Raw genomic sequence first — 24047 nt, 5'->3', positions numbered from 1 at the left:
ATATGATCCTTTGAATTAAAAGGAATTATAAATGAATGAAAATTATTTACAATAATCATGATTGTGATATTCAATTTAGTGATTTCTTTTTTGTTTATCGCTGATCTGATTTCTTTTTCAACACGCATCTGGGTTACTTTATGAAATTCTGAACACTTTATCCGATATGATCAAATGAGCATCTGACGTCATATTATTTTTAAAGATTATTCCATCCCGTACGTAGAAATGACGACATCGACGATCCCAAGCTAACATGGATGATAAAATTGTTAAAGCAAGATGACATAGTACAAGGCTTGCATGTCTAGTCTAATTGAGTTGTGAAAACACTTTTATATAATATGATGTAGCATCTTCAGCTGCCATGTCAAAATTGGCCAGAATTCTATGAGTGATCGCCCGATAAAAAAATTCAATACATGATAATCAAAAAAATACAAATTGAAAAAGACAGTAACTTTTTCAAAAATACCCGTGTGTATACATATGGTTGAGCTGGGTTATATTCCAAGATTTGTTTATTACTATTATTTTTATTGTAAAATTTAATAAGCAGATGTCAAAGGATACGCAGAAATATAAAATAAACTTCATTTATAGACTTTGAAGTTTGATCTCGAATTTTTTTGGGGAAACGAATACTCTATACAATGTACTAATAAACTAACAGGCCCTTATTTATATATATATATATATAATTATTGTTTATAATATTAATATTACTTGTTTTAGGTGCATGGATAGCTTCTCTTTGATGTTCATCACACTTAGAGGAAGCACCTGCTTGTTGGAGTAGAGACAAGCATGAGTTTTAAGGATGATGGAAACCATAAAAACTCTAATAAAACTTTAGGCTGCTAAGTTGCTAACTCTCCATGTCGACTTACGGTGTTACTTGTCCCTGTTCCTCATTTGAGAGAAGGCATGTGCATGAGTTTCTTTTTACTAACCATGAAACAAATGTAACAAAGATCCAAAAGTTTTGGTGAGATTTGACAATAATGTTTGAACAACATCATCTTCTCTCGGATGTTCTCCTGTTTCTTCCTTTTTTTGTGTTTTTTTTTTTGTTGTTTTGTTTATTTCCATGCTTTATTTTTGGTGACTTGTGTTCTGAGTTTTTATTTTTTTTTTGTGATTTTCATATTTTAATCTGTAATATGTCTCCCGTTTATTTTTCACAATACATTCATGATTTATCTATTTTTAAAAATATATATATATATATATATATATATATATATATATATATATATATATATATATATATATATATATATATTACAACTCAGGAGAGATGATTCCTATGATTGAAAGGATATGCAAACTTATGTAACTAGTTTTAGGTTTTATTTATAGAATCCTTGCAAAGTTCATTGAAATATATATAGACAAAGATAAAGTGGGCTTTCGCTTAAGCTTTGGGCCGGGCATTGGCATCAACTTGGTCAACCCAATGTAACCAGCTCAAGTGTTTGGTTCAACCAAGTATTTAAGGCCATGCTTTTGGAAGTTTACTTTTAAATTTTATCTAAGCTTATTTTTCTTTGTTTTTCACTTCCTCAAAGTCCTCTTATACAATCAAACTAGTTTTTTGTTCAAATTTGTCTTACAGTGAAATTTTACCAAGTTAATTAATATTACAAAACTATATTTTGACATTAAACTTATATATTAAAATCAATGATGTGTATATGGTGGTTTAAAAACTAGTTTACTTCATAATGATAAGCATACATATATATATATATATATATATAGCAATTTATCATTTCGATTTTTTTTAAAAGAAATTAATACCTTTATATTTTCTCATTTGCTTCTATCTTGGCTCTTTACAGTAACAGATGTTAGAAGAAAGATTAAAGAACTATGTCTTTACTGTTTATTGTAGTTTGGAAATACTGGAAGCTCAGCATATGGAAACCGATGGTCCTAAAGCTTGTGATAGGAACTTATTGCAACCAGAGGGCTAATCAATTGGCTCTTTATCTTTTTCTCTGATGACGGGAGATTTTTATAGCTATTTATATCTTTAGTATTTCAGTGTTGTAATTTAGAACTTATCTACAGCGGGTGGATGTCTTATAAGTTATAACTTTTCCCTTTGTAAATGAATGTAGTTTATTCATTTATAAAAAAAACACACATATGATGATAGCATTCCATAAGCAAATCCTAAAGAATCCAAAAAATCTCACAGTAAAGAGCATTCCCCTTCCCAAGAATGCAGTTCAGTATTATTATCAGAACCAACACATCACTCTGATAAGAATTTATTAGGTGGACATGTGACATGGGCTGTCCTGAGCCCACTAGACTCAAAAAAATATAACCCATATATTCGATCTGGTAGGAGCTATGTCGGGCCAGTGCTTTTGATCCAAACCCCGACCCATTTGATTGTCATAGGCATGCGCCCGATCCCGACCCCGACCCAAAAATAAATAATTTTTTAGCGAAATAATTGAAATAACTAAATAAAACTACTACTACAACCCCTAAAATTTTTTTCAAACATTTAAAAATACAATACAAAGTGATTATAAATGGCTCAAATAAATTTATATAAATAAGTAGTAATATTATCAACAAATATTATATATATAATTATATATATTATAAATAATATATGATATATATATATATTATTTATTTATTCAGGGTCGGGACGGGTCGGGTCAAAATTCATCCGACCCAAACCCAAATTTCAAAATTCAATCGACTAAAACATTCTGGTAAACTCAACCCTAGCCAACTTTTTAAACCCTAGCCTCAGTATTTTTAGGGCTGGGTTCAGCCCCATGGGTCGCCCGGCCCATGTCCACCCCTAGAATTTATTGATCAGATAACCCACTATTAGTAAAAAATAAACGAAAAATCAACGTATAAGATCAAAAGTGCAAGCAATCCTGCGGATGAAAACAAGTATATATCTCAACAAGGCCACATGTCACAACATTTGAGACACAAAAAAAGACACAAAACACAAGTAGTACTTCAGACCAACAATGTGCATCATGATGACTCTTATAAATAATAAAAGAGTGTGAGTACTCACTGATATATCAATTCAAGCAACTCGAATTTGGGAAATCTCTTGTCATCTTCACTGCAAACTTACCAGCTTTTGAATGCCTGGCTCTGGTCCCTTTAACATAAATTTCTTCTCTCTTTTTTCTTTATTAGCAATAACTTGTTATAAATAATGTGCATGCCAAAGAGGAAAGCTGGATGGAAAGGGAATTATGGGTCCAGTTATTCAAAGGCTGGAATTGGGTCAGAGGTACAGAATTCTAAACCGTACAAACACATTTAGGAGACTCTGGACCCTTACTTTATGTTGGTCAGGTCCCCCCAAGTCTAAAAAGTCAGCAAAAACTGCACCTTTACCTGACTTTTATTCAGCTTGTGTCGGCCATTGCTGTAACTTTTATTTGATGTAAAAACTACTTAAATTAATTACCCTCCTTCACTGAGAGAGTGTTCAGCATAACATGCATGTGAGAACTTGTGTGTTTTATTCGTCTCTTTTTAAAATTATTCATATTTTAATCATTTGGTGAACATGATAGGATATTGTCAGATATAATATAATAACTGAATAAAAATAAAAAAAAGATATGCACACAGATCATATCGTATATTTGATGCACACCTGAATAAGTAGATAGCATTTTATTATCCTAGTTTATGTTTGAAATGGACTAGGTAATAACTGGATATGATATTAATAGTATGTAAATAAACAAAATTACATATAATTATATATATATATATTTTTAAAATAAATAACATGATGTGAATAATGTCCAAAAATATATTGATTGTAATATCACTAGATGCAAAAATTATAGTTCATACCTATTTTATTGGAGAAAATCATACACAAACTTAACAATATAGCAAAATATATATCCAAAATCAATTTGAAAAAAAAAATCATTTGACTGGATAAACTAAAAGTAAGACCTTGATAAAAAAAGAGATTAAAATAAAAATAAACTATTCGAGCACGGGATCAACAGAGAAACTTTTCAACAGCTCCGGATGTGAAAAACTCTACTTAAAATAAAGTGAAATTAGTGTCATATATAGTTGTTGACAAGCTTTTTGTCTCAAGTATAGGGTCTAAAAGATCAAAAGAAGGGATAATAAAGAAGAGAAAACAAATAATAATGCAAAAAAGTAATTTTAATTTTTTATCATATCATTATTGTTTCTATTGTGTGATTAATTATCACGTGATCAATATCATATAATGACCCAATAGAATAAGATTATCAGCACACAAAACAAATGATAATAGCAAGATATGGTAGTCCATTGTATTCAATCATCACCAAACTGACCATAAATTATCTAAATTCACACTTCTTTAAAAGTTAATTTTTAAAAATTAATTTTATCAATTTTTTAGTGCACAATTTTAATAGATAAAAAGATGAACAAATAAAATGAAAAAAAAAAGTTAAATATACATAAAAATTTAGTTATACTCAATTTTCTAAATTTTTGTGAAACAGTTAAAGATGAGTATTTATAATAAGACAGGAAAAAAGAAATAATTAACTCATCAATCATGTTAAGCAATCACAAGTAACATGAATCCAACATCATTGATAAATTGATAATCATTTTATAAATATCTTTCACAACTTGATAAGGGAGGGAGTCATGGTTGATGTTTCTAGAGCTCTCATTTGTCTCTTGGTGAGAATGTGAACGGAAGAGCAAACAGTTGAAAAAAGAGAAGAAGAGAGAGCCCACAACCATTTGGCCTCTTTGAAAACAAACACAGTTCCATCCTATCACTCATCAATGTTCTCTTCATCTTTTATGTTCAAATACAAAGCCCGCCCCTTCTATTTCACCTACCTTTCTTTCTTCTTCTTCTTCTATAAACAAATCTTCTTTTTCATCATCATCTCTTATTAGACTTTCTACTATTTGTCTTTCTCTTTAATGATGAAACTGAAACTAGCATTGCATTTCTCATTCTAATCCTCGTCATGAATTTCTTCACTTCTTTTACTTCTTCACCTTCATTGTCATCTTCTTCTACTACTGATGCTTTGGAAGTGAATGTGAGTGACACTGGAATGGGTTGTCTCACTGGTATCATGAGTCGCCTTCTTTGCCATAATGCTGCAAGGGAAGCAATAAGAGAAGCTAAACAAGTAAGTAGAGAATTATGCAATGAGGCCGAGAAAAAGCCGGCACCGAGCCCCGGTCTAGTGGCAAGACTCATGGGATTGGATTCAATGCCTGTGTTTCCTTACACTCCTCCCAGTTCAATGGGAAGAAGTAGGTCTACTAGTTCTCTTGAGAGCTGGCCTTTGTTCCTTTCTGGTGAGAGATGTAATGAAAAAGTGAAGATGAGGACTTCAGTGTCCTTCCGTGAAGCACCCACTTTCTTGAGGCAGGAGAATGAGGACTTCTTGTTGCTCACTTTCACTTCTGAACCAAGTGAAGAGAAAGACATGAAGGAGCTCAAACAAGTTAAGGAGATGAGAAGGGAGAAAGTAAACAGAAGAGAAGAGAAGAAGAACAAACACAAAGGAAGACAAATTAATGAAGAGTTGTTGTCATCAAAACACAAACAGAGAGTGAGAAGGAAGGCTGTGGAGTCTGTGAGAACAGTGAAGAAGATGGAGGTGGAAGTGGATTTCAATTCCCAGAATTCAAGCCCAGATTCAGTTCTTGATAATGCATTTGGAATTGATAACCAGTGCTATGGTAACATTTTACTGTCACTGATGAGTTTTGTTAGTTGTCATTCTTTTGGTTCAATTTCTTAGATGATCAATTCCTTTATGCAGAAGATAAGAAACTGGTGAAAAGGAGATCAAGGAAAAAGTTATCATCAGAGTTGGACTGTCTTCAGCTTTCTACTCCAAAGATTAAATTCAATGTAGTTGTGGATGATGGAGGATTGATATCACAGAGTGAAGACAGGGATAGAAATTATAGAATGAAGAAGCATGAAAAGCCAAGAAATGGTTCCCCTGAATTATGGGAACTCGTTTGCAGGTTTGCAGATGAGGATGTGAAGAGATCCAATTGGTTTTCCACAGAAAAATGCAAGTCTGAAGATGCTGAAGAAATTGTATTTATTACTGCCCTTCATATACTTGATTGTCTACTTCATGAGGTTGTCAATGAGTTGTATCTCAACTAGAAATTGTATATAGATATCCAAGTGTTTCTTACTTTCTCTGTGAAAATTTGCAAATTAGTAAAAAAAAAAAAAGCATTACTAAACATGTCATGTATATATATATATATATATATATATTTTGAAAAAGCAGATAAACCACCAATGATAGCATTAAAAAAGAAGGGGAACAAACCTCAAAAGCACCACAACCTAATTACCAGGAGTGACATAAGCAAAAAAACATAAGAATAACCGAAAAACAAAAACAATAACACAAGGGAAAAAACCCTTACATAAAAATAAAAAAAAAAACAAGAAAACACAACAAAACCAAAAAAACAAACGGAGGCACCCCAAAAGGGGCGCCACGAACTGCCAGACAAAGACTCGTGCCACTATAGATGAGAATCATCTATGCCCAAAGACTCGTGCCACTATAGATGAGAATCATCTATGCCGTTGATGGAGGCTCCAGGGGCAATTGGGTTGGCAAGTTGGGATCCCGAAAAAAAAGGCTGCATTTAATACTGGAAATGGACTGCTCCAATTGAGTCTTGATTGGGCCAAGGCTGTAAAAAACCACACAAGAAACATACAGTCAATTTAACAGATGATAGCAGAGAAATCAGAGACCAAATAAGAAAAAATACGACTATTCCTTTCAGCCCAAATAGCCTAGCAAGTAGCATGGATAAGAAGATTTCCCAGAGGCTCATGACTAAACGTCTTATCCAACACCCAAAAACTTCACAACTCCTTCAGTGAATTGGGAAAAGAAGAAATTCGAAAGACACAACAGAAATGCGCCCTACAATTTCACAAGCTAAGTAGTAAAGAACACGAGTTGTAGTAGCGGTCTTATTACACCTTCTATGAGCAAAGGTTTTTCCAGAGTGAATTTTGTCATTTAGAGCAAGCCAGAAAAAAACATGTATTTCATTTCAAAGAGTCTACACAAATACTTAGAAATCAAAGTAAAAGTCAGAGAAAGTATAAAGAATTGAAAGTTCAAAGGGATGACCAATAATCAAATGCATTAAAAGGATCAATCAAGGCCAGCCGACCTGCCTTATCTATTATAATATCAACTGATCATCCTAAATAATTAAGAAAATTATTAGGAAGCAAGTTGGTCCTGTAAAGGATAACTGATGATGTATAATAATAAGAATATAAGTTGGTTCTTGCTTTATAATAATATACCATAAAAAATAAACTATTAAAGTCCACATCTAGCATGAGCTTTCAGTGACTCGGCCAAACAAATTTATTGGTATAAACAATGTCATCCCCACATGATCTTTTCATCAAAACAAATCAATCAACATCTGATTCTCTTGCCCATCCAACTTAAGGTGCATAAGAAAATAAACCTAAATAGAGTTCATTACATTATTCATATGATTTACTCTGTAAAACAGAGTGGAAGATAAATAACAGGACATGTATGGAGACACACATGAGAGCAGCAACTAGCAAGCAAGCATGTAAATAGATATATAAGCCTTTCATGGACAGTGAAACTAATTCAAGTGAATCAATTTTATCACACAACCCAACATCCTTTGTTGATTCAACATATCCTATAAAAAAATATAAGTACCAACATCTCATGCATTCCAAATGACAAAAACCACACCAGAAGCAGTTGACAGAGGCTCATTAAGTATGTAATAAATGTATGAAGTTATTTAAGAGCTATAGTGGTTGAAACATTCAACATTATCAGCAGACAGACGACTCCTTGGATTGGAAAAAAAAAATTCTTGTATTGTCACATCCCTTTACACACTTACTATTCAATAGTATTCAGAGAACTGAAAAAGACATGAAAGAAAAATAACATTAAATTTCACTGTCATGACAAACAGAGTATTTACATAATTCACTACCTTAGGCAACTCATAAATGTTAAGTCACCTTCAAAATCTAAGAAGAAAAGAAAGTTCATGAAGGAGAAGTGTTCAATATTTCCAGAAAGAAAAGTCAGCATTCATCAGATTGAAATCAATGACAAGAACTATATACCTTAATCATGGATAATTGCAGAGCTAATATATCAATTCATACCTTAATGACATGACTTGGTGCCAAAGTATGAGAAAGAAACAAGCTTTGTGGTCTAAGGGCACAAAACCTGCCAATTATATTTATATTCAGCTTGGACCAAATTGTCAGACAAAAAACAATTAAGAGGTCATTTGGAGGCATCACACCTTGATATTTTATTAGTTCATGCATGTTGTACAGCACCACACACTAATTACCACTAGACCAAGAAACCACAAATTCCTTGAAACATAGAAACATAGAATTTGCATGCTTATTGTACAATCAAGCTTGATCTTAGGACTTAAAATACCAATGAACATTAAAAATAACAGGGGATGTCTTCATATATATCAAAAAAGTCTACAAGGCTGATATTAGGTGCATAACAAGGCCAATAGACTATCTATCTATATAAAAAAAAAAAATAAGCAAGCAACACTTTATTCTCAATGAAAAGATGATTCCCACCTAAGAGAGATGGAAAATGGTGAAAGGTGGGCATATAAAATTCTGAGAGGTGGGAGCTTAAGGACCCACAAAGTGGGGGAAGCTAAAGCATCCCCATCCACCTTTCAAATAAAGTTGAGATAGTGGGAACTTTCATCTCCCAATAATATACTGGGATTGTGGAAACACCAAAATAAACCACTTGATGCCAGTTTCCATCAAATCCAACAAAAGGTTCAATCAGAAAACGGGAAGACAAATGGAAAGAAATATGGACATTAGATAGAGTATCAAATTATACATTTATACAAACACACACTTGGCCTTTTGATAAAGAAGCCACTCACTCTGCCTTACAACAACAACGAGCAAAGTGATGTGCTTTTTGGTCTATCAGTGAAAGACCTCAGAAAAAATAAAATAAAATTATCAGCTTTCACAAGCCTTTTCCTTCTCTCTCTCTTGTTGCTTCTTCTTCTTCTTCTTCTTCTTCTTCTCTTTTGATAATATAACTAAAACTATATATGAATGAAAGAACATAAAAAGACTGTCCCTTTGCCATCAGTTCAGACCTCCTTCAGGCATGCGTGGACAGTCTCTGCTAAGATTAAATTTGCTTGAATAAAATAATATGAGAACAAACTAAAGAACTTGTTAGGACTGTAGGTAGTTTGATCAGGCAACCATTGGCTCCTCTGCCCAAGCAGGGAGCATCTCTGAGGCATGGAATTCACCTCCTCCATTAAGCCCATAGAGCTTCTGCTGCTGCTCCAAACTAAGAGAACCTGGGGCAGATGGTCCATCCTTAACCAAGGACTGAACCCAAGACAAGTCTGGCTCATCAAAGCCTTGTGCTGCAGGGGCACCAGAGGCCAAGCCAGCAAAACTGCTTCCATTGCTCCGGATACCAAAAGATGCAGACTTCCTCAGCTTGTTAAGCTCCTCTCCGTGAACACCCCAATCTAATTTACCACTAGGTGAGCCCCAATCAGAGAAGCCCATTGCCGGAGCAACTGCAGTTGATGTCGGAGCAAGGGTGGACTGGCGAGCCACCGCACCACGGTCAATAAAGCTCTGGCTCCGCTTTGCAAACGCAGAAGCTCTTGAATTCATGATAGCAGTTGCCAGTGAGTGATCGAGCCCAGAAATAGAGGGAGAACCACGGACTGATGGGGAAGATGGCAGCTTTCCAGAGTATGGTGATTGGAATTGAGTTCCTGAAGCCTGTTTCATAGAAAGGCCTTGCAATTGAGTTAGCAGAGATGGATCGAGAGACCCGTAGAGGTCGCTGTAGTCTGATGGCCGGCTTGCAGCCAAAGTGTTTGTGCTCCAACTGGTCCTCGGAGAAGCCACTGAAAGTTCATCCATGACCTTGTGCTGGTACCCATCAAGAGCCAGCAAATCAAGGTCCAGTTGGATGTCTCTGGCGCTCAGCGTAGACTTCAGCCGACTGCTCGGGAGCTGCAACGTACGGAGTAACAGCACCGCCACCGGACTGGTTCAGCCAAGCCGACGCAGCAAGCGCCGATGATGTAGAGGGCGAGCTTGGTTGCATCAGCATCATCGCGGTCGCCATGTCCAGAGAGGAGACACCGAGAGATGAAGTTGCTGATCTAGGAGAGGATACCACCAACCCAGAAGCGGACACCGTTGACGGGTTCACCGACCGGAGCTCCTCCGTCTTATGAGCAAAGAAGCAGACACGCCGATTACAGCCGGTCTCATCCTTGCATAACCGAGTGCGATACTGCGCCGGGTGAAGCCAGCACTCAAACACCCCATGAGCATACTCGCAAGCATCTCCGTTGCGGCACGATCCCTTACGGAACTCGGGGCAAGGAACACAGCTATAAAGGTACTTTCTTGGGTCACGACGGCGCGCGTTCTCACCGGGGTGAACAAAGGGGCACTCCGTCCAATCATGCGAGTAAGCGCGCGAGCAAGGTTTGATCTTGAAGCTATACATCCGGAACTCATCCGTTCCATAGATCCCATTCTTGATGTCCGGCAACGTGAGATCCAGCGGGTATTCCTTCTTCTCCCCACCCATCTTCGCCTCCACCTCCTTTGACGGCGACGAAACCCTAGGGCACGGGCACGAAGCCTTCAAGAGAGTCTCCAGACTCTTAACCATAGAAACAGAGGCATGCAAGTGTCTAGGTATAAGCTCCGCCGCACGGTTACCCCCACCATCAACAACCTCAACATCAGCAGCCGCAGCGAGAAGCAACCTAACAGCATCAACAGAAGAAGCCGAACCACCACCAGCAGCAAGATGGAGCGCAGTCGCAGAATCAGACCCAAAAGGTCGATTCACATCGATCGCCGCCGGAAAAAACGTAAGGATATATTCAAGAACAGAGGTGCTACCATAAAGCGCGGCGATTTGTAGAGGCGAACGGAGATCTAGTCTCATCCGGCGAGAACAACCAAAAGATCGACCATACCAAGGAGCAGCAACATCGATGGCCGCACCTTCATCTTCAACAAGCTTCCTGAAACCAAGAAGGTCATCAAAAGCAGCGAGTTCGAGAAGCAACGGAGCAAAACGATCCTTGACGACATCAACAGCCATGGATAGAGGCCCGGAAGGAGGGGAAGGAGGAGGAGACGGCTTAGTAGGGCCGGTGCACATGGTGGAAGAGTGGGGATGGAAGGATTTAGATGAAGGGAGAGGAGGAAGGAGGAGGGGGTTTAAGTAGGAAAGGAAATAGAAAGGGGGAAATGGGGAAGAAGGTGCACTACTAGTTCTTTCTTTCTGTATCTTGGTCTCGTTTCCTGCTGGTCAAAAAGCCAACGCTCCCCCGAAGTTGCCACTCGCTCCTCCTTTTTCAAATCAAATGAAACCTGATTTCAAGTCCGTGAACTGTTGTTGTTAGTATTCTTACTCTCTTGTATTTGACCCCTTTGAATATAAAATAATTACTTTCCTCTTGCATTTAACCCCTTCAAACATAAAATAATTATTTCTGTGATTGAAAGGGATCCCTTCTTTTTTTATTTATGCCCCTATAATACTCTGAAATTTAATATAGTCTTGTCACACACATATACATAAATTATAAATATAATATGCCGACGATTATAAAACATTCATAGATTGAAATAAAGAAGAGAGAATAATAATATGAGAGACGGAAAAATGGAAGGAGAGATACTTAATTACTGTACTATATACATAAATTTTGTAGGTATCATTTGAAAATTATTTATAATCATAGTAATATTATTTATGAACACATTATATCTGATTGAGACCTATGTTTAATTGTACGTATTATTATTAACAATTTAATGATTTAGTACTTAACTATTCAGCACGAAGATCTATAGATATTGTATTTATGGACGTTTCGTAGATGATGTGGCTTTATATATATATATTTCTAAATTTTTAAAGTTTATGTATGTTGCATATTTTGTTTTGTAAGTAGACCATGATTTGTGTTTATAAAATAAATTTATATTTTAAAATAAACTCGATTAATTATTAGTTTTTAGTCTGTATATATTAAAAAAATATGATTTGTTTACTGTATATTCTTTATAAAAAACAAAAATTTTGTACATATTTAATAAAAATCAGAAATTTATTTTTTGAAGGACAGACATATTTAAATATTCAAATTATTGATGTCTTTTCGGCCGAATTTAACTGTTTAAGATAATTGAAATTTATTAAAGATTGAAAATTTAGTATATTATTATGAGACCTAAAAGGATCCTTTTTTTCTCTCAAGTTGATTGACTAATTGTATTACCTAATAATAAAACATCAATCATAGCAGGGTGTGCCTGTTTTTGCTGGAGTCCTCCAATTTTAAAGGACATAAATATGGAAAAAGATGAGAAAGTCCAATGTTTGATATATATTGATTTTACAATGATATATATATATATATATATATAACCCATTAACTTTCATGCTGTCACAGTTGTTACTTTTTTACTCGAATGCTAAGAAGCGATATCACTTAATTGTAAAAACAAAAATTCATAGGGTTATTATTATTATTATTTTTTTTTGAGATAGGGTGACAAGTGCCAACCCTCATTGACGTACGTGAAGCAGAAGTATTACCATCACGTCCTCATCCTGTGGATGACGGGGAGTGCGGTTCATAGAAATCGAACTCGCACCTCTCCCAACACAAGGGGACTCAGGGTACCACTAGGCTCCTCACATGTTGGTATTCATAGGATTATTAGTGTAAACAAAAAAGTAAAAAAAAAAAAAGAATCTTTCGGTAATGTGATGACGTGGGGCATTCTAATAAGCGGCTCATAAGTTGGGCCCCACTAGTTGTGAGAGACCCTGGGAGTGTGTGGGACCCAACAAAGGTTACGAATAGGAGAATAACACGTCATGGGATAGCATATGGTAGCCAAGAAGTAGCTATTTGAGTGTAGGGGACACGTGGCGCAAGGTTTGACGGCGTTGACGAGATGGATGAGGAGGAGGTCACGTGCAACGCGTCTAGAGTTTTGGTGACGTGGCAGTTGGGGAGCTTCATTTTAGTATTAGTAGTTTATTTTAAAGGCACACTGTTTGGGTGGACACGTGGTGGTATCGAATCCCGGTAAATAAGCTTAGAAAAATATCTGCTTCTTTGCACGTGCCGGGATACCACCCCCTCTCCGGTAAGCTTACCTCCTCTCCTCACTTGCCCGTTAACCCATCAATAACCCAAGGTAACTTAACCCGTGGTTCTAGTTATTATTATTATTATAATTATTATTATTTTATTACTCCCTCCCTTTTTTTATAAGCCGTTTTTGATTTATTAGTACTAAATCTTTTATGCAAAATTTTTGTTTTGGGAAGAGCCCATAACTGAAACATGCACAAGATGATGGCATGATATTATTGAGTTTACAGATCCGCTCTATAACTGTGTATGTCTTGATTATTAATTTTAAATGAGGGTATTTGCCATCTAATATTAAAAAAAAAACTTTATTATTCGAGGGAAAAGAATTAAAAAAAAAAAGGTAGCATGTGATCTCCTAGATCAATTTAATTATAATCTAGGATATTTGCTCTTTTTAAGAGAGAAATACATGTACATTTAGAAAATTTATATAACCATTAAATAGTTTTTTAAAAATTTTTATCATTTATTTTAAATATATTTTAATATTTTTTTAAAAACGTAAAACACCATTTTAAGAGAAGGAATACGGATATAATAATGTAAGTGGCCATCCGCCTTCTTTCTCTAATAAAAAATAAATATAATCAAAATAGAGATAAAAATTAATGGGATCTTAATAAATTTTAAATAAAAAAATAATTTTAGATGTAATTTTTAATAAATTTAAGACTAATAACTAATTTTAATTGATGTTCTTTAAATGGATACATAAATAAGACTAAATTGAGTATTTTTTTTCCAGTAACAATGTTAGTTTGGTAAAATTATATGAAGTTATTAAAAAAAATTAATACTAAGTAAATAATTAAAATATTAAATTTATGATAAAAATTATAAATTTAAAATAACATGAAATAAATAGAAGATTAGGGCTTGTTTGGCTGTAAAATAAAAAATATGGCATAATTTTATTATGTAGTAAGTGCAAGTGATTATTATAGAAATTATAACATATTTTATTCCTACGGAATGAGTGTTTGGTTACCAAGATAAAAAAATTATAGAGATTGATTGGCCGGCAACTAAACCACTAGTGGATCGCCGGTGTGCCACTGGAGGCCAGTCGGGCAGACCACCAGTGGATTACCAGCATGTCACCGGAGGTCGGTGGACCGGTGGTTGGACTGGTGATCAATCGCTGGAAGCTTGCCGGACCACCAGTGGATTGGTGGCATGTTACCAGAGCCCGATGGGCAGGTCATCAGACCGTCGGTGGACCGATGACCGGTCGCCGAAGCCCAGTTGGACTGCCGGCCGGACCGGTGGTTGGTTGTTAAATCAAAAAAGAGAGACTTTTTACAATAAAAAAATATTCCACTAAGAGTGGAATATTTTTTTTTATACCATAATGCCTATATTATGCCATAATTTTATACTCCAAAATAAGTACCTAAACAGGTAATATGACATAATTCTAAGAAAATATTAAATTATGCTATATTGTACAGAATATGTCATAATTCTGGCCTATTCAAACATGTCCTTATACTTAGGCGATCTTATATGTGTTTATAATTAATATTAAATTTTAATTTATTCAAGTGTTTGTTGCCTTTTTAAAATAAAATTATAATTTATTGAATTAATGATAAATTTATTTGTTTGATTCGATGGCCAAATTAGGCTTATTGTTTTTGTTGTTTAGTTCGAGGATGAGGTTGATACACATCATGGATATTAACCTTTTTATTGTCTGCCTTACCAAGATAATCACTATCAAAAGTTTCATTAAGTGTCAAACTAATACAATGGGGTTGGAATTTACTCATTTATTTTAATTTAATTTTTTATTAATGTTTTTCTTTCCATTTGTCTAACGATGTTTGTTTTCTACGTTGGAGAAGCACAAGAAAGTGTAGAATATTCCAAAAAACATTATATTAAAGATGCTTTTAGAAGAGCATTTATCTTATCTAGCAAAAGAATCATTAAATCTTGAAATGATATATGCTCTAGAAAATTACACTTTTTGGTGTTATCTTAAACTTTCAATCAGCTCTAAAAATTCAAATTTCCAACGGCCACAATAATTTAGATAATAATAATGTTTATGTTTTTTTTTATAACAATGTGACAAGCCACTATATTCAACTCTTACCAAATTCTCAATCATGTGGTGGGAAAAAAATAAAAACTCTTGATTTTTCATATTGGTGACTATGGTACTATCATCTGTCAATTATGTTAATGGTTGTGGTCAATAATTTTAGCATGTATATGTGACTCCAATATTAAAGTACATATATTTAATCCATTATTATAGTGTTTTAATAAGTTGGTTCTTCTTATAGCAAACTCAGTGCAAAACTAAGGTATAAATGACACTAAAAATGAAAAAAAAAATTGATGTAGCGATTGTGAGATTATTATGTCATAAATATAAAGTATTTGATGATAGTATAGAGTGATTCTATGTTTTTGATAATTTGATGATAGTATTATGGAAATAATATATACAGTATAACATCAATAAATGAGTATTCAATCAATTAATAATTTTGATTAAATAATATTTTTTAAAACTCTTTAAAATCTCCTGAAAATATAAATTAATAATTTATTTGATACATAGAAAAAATATTTCTAAAAAAACTTGTAACAGATGAAATTTATTTAAACTACTATTATTTTAAAAAATTACATTTTTTTCAAACTATATATGCACCTAAACTGATTTAATTTCTTTGTTTTATAAGAACTAAATTGAATCTCATCTTTAATTTTTTACAAAATACACACCATATTAGATATAGGGAGCAAGATTTATATTTGTTACATGGCATATTCACATCCTTTTACTTTATATACCTTATATAATCTTTTTAAAAGGAATGCCATGAATAAAATATTAGATTTTTTAAAAATCATATGCGTCTTAAATATGAATTGTGATATATTCATAAGTAAGACATTGGATTAAATTGATTAAACCAATCATTAAATTATGAAATGACTCATAGCCTAGTGGTATTGGTTTTCTCATGAAAAAGCAAGTGTGAGACATTCAAAAAATCTCGAATTCAAGTATCATTAGATGTAATAGTGATAAAAGATCTCCGGTTGTGGGTGTGAGTTTACTACACAAATACTGTGTCATCGATGATGGCTCACGGACTCCATGATCAATTTTTGACCAGTGCAAAATTTTCACCATAAACATTATTATGGCAATTATTATTCTTAATCACTAAATGAAGCAATAAAAGAATTTCGTAACTCATGCATACCTCTTTGAAAAATATTCTCATACAGTTGGATTTCATATTCACATGTTTTTCACCTCAAATGATCCTTTTTAATAAGGACATGAAACTGAATGTATTTATTTTTATTTGGTTGGAAATCTCAAGTGTTTTAAATATGAATTAATGTTACACTCTAAGTTAGTTAAGACCTGGTTAAATCAATACATCAACACTCTAATCCTGACTAATTCTTCTTGTTATCAGCTTCTTGACTAATTAAACAAATGCATATTATTTTATAACCTTGAATTAATCTTTATCCAATGAGAGAACACCACTGGTGATCATGACATAAAGATAATGAGGCATTGAAAATATGATAAAACAGTGCAATATTTTAATCCTTGGTGGTCCATTCACAGATATATATATATATATATGATAAACATTTTTGATGGAATTCCAACATGTTAAAGTTCGTGTACAAGCTGAAACATGGTTGGATGGCACATAAGGTTTTGTGTATTAATATTTGGATAACATTAATTAAGATCTAACCTTCTAATTCATGCATATATATATGATTAAATATTGACGTTAGAACTAAGATATTCTATAATAATTATTATGAAGAATGTGTATATTATTTGAAAATATAAGTAAACCTAGTAATTAAGCATAAGTTCACTTTTTTTATTTCCTAGAAGAGAGGCACATTTAAAAATAAAAGTTCAAAAAGAACATAATTTATTACAAATTATACGTTTTTATTATAAGCATGTTTCAAGATACATTAAAACTAATGGTTTGAATCTCATGATGAGTCAGCATGAATTCTTTTATTGGTTTGCTAGAAGACTGCTAATAATAATAATAACATTATTGTTAATTATATAAATGATATTGAGCTTGAAAGGATGGCTTGCATGATTGTCACCAACCAGCTGCTGATTCTTTGGATTGTGTTTGGATAAGAAGAGGAGATTGAGAGTAGAAATCAATCTAAGTGTGTGATTTAGTAGCTGTCTTCATGTGGTCTGTTTGGAGGGAGAGGAACCATAGTACAAACTAACACCATTTCTTCTTGTTTTCTTAAAGGCCTTCCACCCTGTTTACTCGCTTGTCTCAAACCCAAATGAACACCAAGAAATTCCAAATTTATTATATATTTTTTTCATCCCTTTATAATTCCATTTTCAATTAGCTAAACTTTTTATTTTTGACACATAGAGTTAATATTTCTAATACTCTCAATGGAAGTGTCCTAAATGATAGTTGACCTCCTCGAATTTGCCTTTTTTTTTTTTAAAAAAATATAGATAAAACAGTGATCTTTGATCTCTTTTTAAAGGAGAAAAATAAAGCATTAACACTCTTCGTATTAAAATTTATGGTGTTTAAAAATTTCAAAAAGCTTTTGAATTTCTGCTTTTAAACCATGTTACATGTTGTAAAGTATAAAGATTCAAATCTAATTTTTTCTTATATATAAATAATAATATATATTTTTTAAAATTTCTTCCAATGATTTCAATTAGTTTTTAAGAATTAATCCGTGCTGCATTATTATAATATGCTATCATCTCCCTTACTGTTTTAACTAGACACTAAAAACTCATCCATCTCTTATAGAAGTGTTTTTTTTTTATAATTTTTAAATCTACATTCTAAATAAGACAATTTAATTCATAAACATTATTTTAATAAGCGCTATTTTTTTTGAAATATTATGCTAAACACTTCAAACTCATCAAACTTGTAAAGTAACGGCACTTTATAAATAGCTTATTAATTTTTTTTTTAGTTACAAATAAAATACAGAACATATCTTTAATTGAGTTTAGCAAAATTTAACTTACACTAATTTATTTTAATAAACAATCATCCTTCTACCCAGCATTCCTATCAAACACCATAAATTCATCCCTAAGTTGAGGTATGTATATTGCACCCTTTGCATTTGTGCTTTTGAATAATCTAAGCATTAGATTGACTTAGCAGGGATTAGAATTCTACTCTAGGCTCTAAAAAATCATGATCTTTATCATAAAAATAATTAAGTTAATTACTTATTGAGATAGTTTGATAGATAGATACAACAGAGACAGCCAACCTCAGGCCCAACTATGAGCCCTTTATACGGCCCATTTCATTCAGATAAGAACTACTAACAAGATTTGATGTATAATTTCAAGGCACCATGAAAAGTTCTCTCTTATTAATTTTAAGAGTAGGTATAAATATTTCTTAATGCATGTGTAACTGAGAACATGTATATATATAATCTATAAATTATAAGTCACAAACACTTGATTCAAATAAAGTTTTCCTAGTTTCAGATGCCATATCTGAATTTGTTAATTTTAATTTTACAGTATTGATTGGATTTACCAAACAAGAAACAAGGAAGAAATTTTTATTAATTGCTGCCAAGCTTTCTAAAATCTACAAACCTTAATATTCCTTGTTATACTTGCAGCCAAATTTGCCAGCATCCTCTAATTTTCACCTGAATCATTAACATAAACCTCAGCAAAAGTAATTAATTAATCAGAGTGCTAATTAATTAATTAAGTGTTTAAAGACAAAACAAAACAATAACAATCCAGAAAATTTTCAGAAACCAGATGATTCTTGCTTCTCCAATTGCACACTTGCCTATCCATTCATTGTTGAGTCTCCTTGCACAACCTTTCAGAAAAACAAAATAAAATTAATAATCACTAAATATATTTATCTACTTAATTACTAGACAAAGTACTCCTTAATTATAAATAAATTTCTTAATTGCTAGACATTAGTTTACTCACTACCTATCTTTAATTAGAAATCAAGAAGAAATGGTGACATCTGATCATATGTAGAGAAAATCATATGCTTATCTAGATCTTCAAATTGAACATCAGATAACAAGAAACATAAGAAGTGAATCAAATCAATGAGCAACATGGGAATGAAAACTTTAGTAAATTTGTCACATAATAGTTACTAATCCTTTAAGCTAGTATTATTCACACATAAAAATTTCCATTAGAGCATATATATATGGATCACCAACCAAATTTGATAGGCATATTAGAATAATACATTCATAAAATATATTAGTGAGCACATGCAACTAATTTCTTTTTCATCCTAAATTTGAACAGAATAGGATGGAAATGTACTTATTTACAACATAACTCAAGCATTGATTGTATATGTTTGAGTAACAAGATCACAAAATTAGAAAGCAAGGAGAGATATAAATTAAACATTACAATTGCCAAACAATTAAAGAGGGTAAGAATTAAAACCTTAGCTTCTTTCAACCTCTAGCTTAGTTTTTCCAGTCTTTCATAAGAATATACATAGCAATTCTTCTTTTGATTATCTTGGTTAAAAATCAATATAGCAATGCATGCATTTGGAAACATTTCCTTTTTATATATTTATATATTTATTTTTATCATCTTCAATATATGTATATACAAATATATATTTAGTTTCAAACTTTAAATTAATTCAGTCATTAGTTTCCTTCACATGCATGATTGAATGATTGCTTCTTTACCAACATCTTACACTCTTATGAATCATATCCAGAATCATAAAAATATCCCAGCCACACTTTTTCCTAATCATGTTTCATGAATGAAAGCAAGAAAACATGCACTTATATATCAAGCAATTATAAATGCGCAACAAAGCTATACATCTTTCAACTATACTATAATTAGAGCTCACAAATTAATATATATATATATATATATATATATATATATTTGTATGTGTGTGTGTGTGCTTAATTATGAACTTAAATACCTTCTTATGAATAGGAATCATGTCACTTTGTGAGCTATCACTATCTTCATGCAGCACTAGTACACTTGTTGTCTTCAAGGGTAGAGGAAGTGGAAACCCTAACCCTAACACTAACTGTAAAGCTAACTCTAACTTTAAAGCTTCTCTGAGAGCTTGGTGAGGATGGCAGTGAGAAGGGAATGCCGGCGATCGGCCATGGCTTCGTCTCTTGCCTTCCTTTCCTCCTCCCTTTCTCTCCACCTCCTTTCCATCTCCATCCTCTCAACCAACAACTCCTCCATTGTTCTCTTCCAATCCTCTTCCCACACTCTCCTTTCCTCCTCTCTTTCTTCCAACTCCTTCATCCACCTCTCTTCCATCTCCCTTTGTCTTCTCAAAATCTCCTTCAAAACCTCTACCACTTCATCATCTCCATTCTTTCTCCTCCTCTTCTTCCTCTTCTTTTTCTTCTTCTTCTTCTCCTCCTCCTCCTTTTTATTTTCATTCTCTTGATCATAATACTCCTCATGATCATGATCATGATCATCATCATCACTAGACTCATTCTCCACCACCTCTTTCCCTTTCCCTTCATGATTATCCAATCTCATCATCATCCTTTCAGAGAATATCCTCTGCATCTCTTCATGAAAAGGAAACTGCCTGCCAACCTCCCCTTCCATAGCCTCACTTCCCTGCATACACAAACCTCAAAACCCTAACCCTAAAAATCTGAAAAAAAGGACAATAAAAATCAATGAAATACTCTAAAAAAAATAATAAAAATAGAGAAAACCTTGAAACGGGTGAGAAGGTTTTTCCACTTAGACTTGCACTGTTCAGCAGTGCGAGGAAAGGCAAGCAACCTCATACGCATAGACACAGTCTCCCACAAAACCTTATTCCTCTTTGTCTCCATAAAACTCTTATCCATCTCTGCCCTTATCTTCAGCAACTCCAGTGTCTCCTCATGGCTCCACTGAGGCACTCTCTCCATTAGAGGAAGAGCCACAGATATAAGAAGATGTATGAAAAGATATAGAAATTAAGAAAAGAGGATGAGAATGAAAGAAAGAGAGAGAAGAGAGAAAGACAAGGGAATCAAAGAAGGAAGAGGAGTGTGCGCGTGTGAGTGTGGGGGTATGTGGAAAAGTTTGAAACTTACAAGCAAGTGTCAACGCGGGGACGGCTTGCTTTCCCATTGCTTTCTCTCTTTCTCTCTTTCTCTCTTTCTCTTTCTCTTTCTCTATATATATTTCTATATATATATATATATATATGTGAGGTTACGTGTGTATTTCGTCACCATTACGTTGACCAGCCGCATGGCGTGGCTCTTTTCTTTCATTTCATCTTATTTCTTCATGCCTTCCTTTCTAAGTTTCATTCTTTTCATATTATTATTACTATTCTTCTTTCTAGACGGTCAATATTTATTTATTGCCCCCTTTCTTTCATTTAATGCTTTCATAAACTATTTTCAATATATATATATATATATATATATATATTTATATATGTGTGTTTTTTTTAAACTTTTGTTAGCTCATGACCATTTGATTTATAGATATGAGGTCTTTTTTTTAGAATGTTTGTATTAGTAACGGCTTTTAAAATCAGCTCATATAAAATAAGAGTATAAATGAATTAAAATATTAGTTTTTTTGCTCATCTTTAACTTAATTTATTATATATATATATATATTTGATAGTTTTAAAATAGATCTAATCATCTGTTTATGATCTGTAACAGACAAAAATTAATAAACAAAAACAAAAACTTTGACATCTTAATTAATTGTTTTTTATGCCATTTAATTTAATTGATGTGAGTTTTTTTCTTAATAATTTTCTATTGTGATTACCAATTCAATTAAGATTGAGATAAGATAATCATGTGAAAATTGATGATGCTTGAAAGAAGAAACAAATGGGGGGACCGGTCACCGGACAGAGGGAATATACAAACAAAACTCAACTAAATTTATTTTGAACTTAAATTTCCGTGAAATTAATTAAGATAGAATAAAGACAAGAAAAAGGAGATAATAAAATTTGATTCTCTTACGTAGTATTTGGAGAAGAGACCAGAGAGGAAAGAAAGAATGAGAAGCAAATGAGAGTTTGATTGCTTGCTTGTAAGGGTTAACAACCACCTATTAGTCATTGCCCACGCATTTGATTTAAAGGTTGCAAAATGGTCCTTGGTCATGGTGGTAGATTGACCTCAAACCACTATTGGGTCTGGTCCAAGTCAGACACTTGCCCAACTAGATTTGTTTTTTTTGTCTTTACAAGACTACTAATTGTTATTCCTATTATTTTAAATAAATAAATAAATAAATAAATAAAAGTGGTATATTCTTTGACTAAGTTGTAACTGTGTTTTTAGATGTATTGTGTTTAGGATTAGTTTGTGAATATTTTGAGGAAGAGTAGTGGGGGCGAACCCACTAGAGACCCCAGGGGGTGTACAAATCTCGGTAAAATAAGTGGGGATGGGGTACGCTCCGCGTGACGCCTGAACCATCCGTCATGCAATCACTATTTATAACTACTCGAAATGTCCTCTCGGTAGAAATCGAACTCTCATCACTTTCGATGATACTTTCTATCGGCGACCCAAGTACCAATAGATCCGAAAGTAGTTGGCATTAATTTGTGAATATTAGTTAATGTAGGGAAATTATTAAGTAGGGTTGCCATGCAAACTTGTTGGCAAATTAAAAATGGTGCTGTTAATTAATTAAGATGGGTATTAGTTAGTATTAAATTATAATTGTTATCCTCAATAATTATGCAGGTCCTACATGTTAAGGGATAAAGACAAAGATAAAATTCCATTTTTATTAAAAAATATTTATTTGCTATAAGCCTATAAGATTAAAATATGAAGAGGTAGATTAATCTAATATTAAATATTGTGTGTGTGTGTTTTTTTGTTATTATAACATTTCATGAATGTCATGATCTACAATATGTTTCATTTAATTCATATTATGGTACAAATGATGGAGGTTAAGTATTATTTTTTTTTTATAAAGATGACAAATGAATATTTATATGGCACATGAGTGTAGGCTATGACATCACTGACTATGAGTTAATTCTTACAACGAAAATTTGAATCTTTACCTCACCATTTTGCATCATATATAAGAGATCTATTTTTATTGTCGCTAATCACTTAAATCAAATGGTTTTGACAGTTAACTATTTTTTAACATGACAAAAAAAAAGAAAGAAGTGAATATGAAAATTTTAGTTTATACATATAATTCAATTGAATGGACCAAACTTTTAATGCTTATTGAACTCAATTGTGCCTACAAATTTTGCTAAGGCATAGATTCTCAATATAAGAGAGGATGGCCCATTATGGTTACTATAGGCCTAAATTGTTTAGGCCCACATTTAGTATAAGGATCGGGTGATACCAAAATGAACCCTTGAAAGTTGAAACAATACACCTGTTAATATAACATAAGCTTTGAATTTTGTATAATATTATATTTTGTGTCTAATTGTATTGATATGTTTAAGATATAAAATATTTATCTCGTGACCTGCTTAAACTATATTTATATATATTATCCGTTTTAAATTAAAATATCAATAAAATGAAATCTGAATTTGAAAAATAAGATAAAATAAAATAAATTAAATTAATGATATTATCAAACTATTTCAAGTGTATACTTTGAAGTTTCAACATACTATGTTTTTTTACATAAATTACATTACATAAACATGTATATTAAT

At 32.8% G+C, this 24047-nt stretch overlaps 3 protein-coding genes across 5 annotated transcripts; 1 reads left to right on the top strand and 2 right to left on the bottom strand.

Annotated features, from left to right (window-relative positions):
* Window positions 1–4713: 4713 nt before the first annotated feature.
* LOC120273431 lies at window positions 4714–6244 on the top strand. 2 transcript variants are annotated; one of them, XM_039280061.1, is made up of 2 exons: window positions 4714–5742; window positions 5829–6244. In XM_039280061.1, exons 1-2 carry the CDS (start codon window positions 5016–5018, stop codon window positions 6182–6184), a joined length of 1083 nt encoding a protein of 360 aa, XP_039135995.1. In that variant the 5' UTR covers window positions 4714–5015; the 3' UTR covers window positions 6185–6244. The 2 variants fall into 2 exon arrangements, with proteins under 2 accessions (XP_039135995.1, XP_039135994.1); XM_039280060.1 differs by having other exon boundaries at window positions 4717–5742; window positions 5826–6243.
* Window positions 6245–8922: 2678 nt separating this feature from the next.
* Window positions 8923–11445, bottom strand: LOC120273571 (zinc finger CCCH domain-containing protein 33-like). Its single transcript, XM_039280215.1, is given in 2 exon segments — window positions 8923–10132; window positions 10134–11445. Coding segments are annotated over 2 exon segments (1959 nt in total). The 5' UTR covers window positions 11298–11445; the 3' UTR covers window positions 8923–9337.
* Window positions 11446–18219: 6774 nt separating this feature from the next.
* LOC120273486 (trihelix transcription factor GT-3b) lies at window positions 18220–21468 on the bottom strand. 2 transcript variants are annotated; one of them, XM_039280110.1, is made up of 4 exons: window positions 21082–21468; window positions 20307–20980; window positions 19127–19193; window positions 18220–19011 (listed from the first exon to the last, which is right to left on the bottom strand). In XM_039280110.1, the coding sequence occupies exons 1-2, from the start codon at window positions 21280–21282 to the stop codon at window positions 20441–20443; spliced, it is 741 nt and encodes a 246-aa protein (XP_039136044.1). In that variant the 5' UTR covers window positions 21283–21468; the 3' UTR covers window positions 18220–19011; window positions 19127–19193; window positions 20307–20440. The 2 variants fall into 2 exon arrangements, with proteins under 2 accessions (XP_039136044.1, XP_039136043.1); XM_039280109.1 differs by having other exon boundaries at window positions 18224–19193.
* Between the last annotated feature and the right edge of the window lie 2579 nt (window positions 21469–24047).

This window comes from Dioscorea cayenensis, chromosome 12, assembly GCF_009730915.1.
Source record: "Dioscorea cayenensis subsp. rotundata cultivar TDr96_F1 chromosome 12, TDr96_F1_v2_PseudoChromosome.rev07_lg8_w22 25.fasta, whole genome shotgun sequence".
Classification (NCBI taxonomy): Eukaryota; Viridiplantae; Streptophyta; class Magnoliopsida; order Dioscoreales; family Dioscoreaceae; genus Dioscorea; species Dioscorea cayenensis.
The sequence above is the reverse complement of the archived record's forward strand: the minus strand, read 5'-3'. Positions and strand labels throughout refer to the sequence as shown.

Excerpts from the sequence above, each read along its gene's own strand:
- LOC120273431 (XM_039280060.1), top strand. The coding sequence starts at position 5,016 with ATGAATTTCTTCACTTCTTTTACTTCTTCACCTTCATTGTCATCTTCT. Across the intron at positions 5,743-5,825 it reads AATTGATAACCAGTGCTATG|AAGATAAGAAACTGGTGAAA; the intron begins GTAACATTTTAC and ends TCCTTTATGCAG.
- LOC120273486 (XM_039280110.1), bottom strand. The coding sequence starts at position 21,282 with ATGGAGAGAGTGCCTCAGTGGAGCCATGAGGAGACACTGGAGTTGCTG. Across the intron at positions 20,981-21,081 it reads ACCTTCTCACCCGTTTCAAG|GGAAGTGAGGCTATGGAAGG; the intron begins GTTTTCTCTATT and ends TTGTGTATGCAG.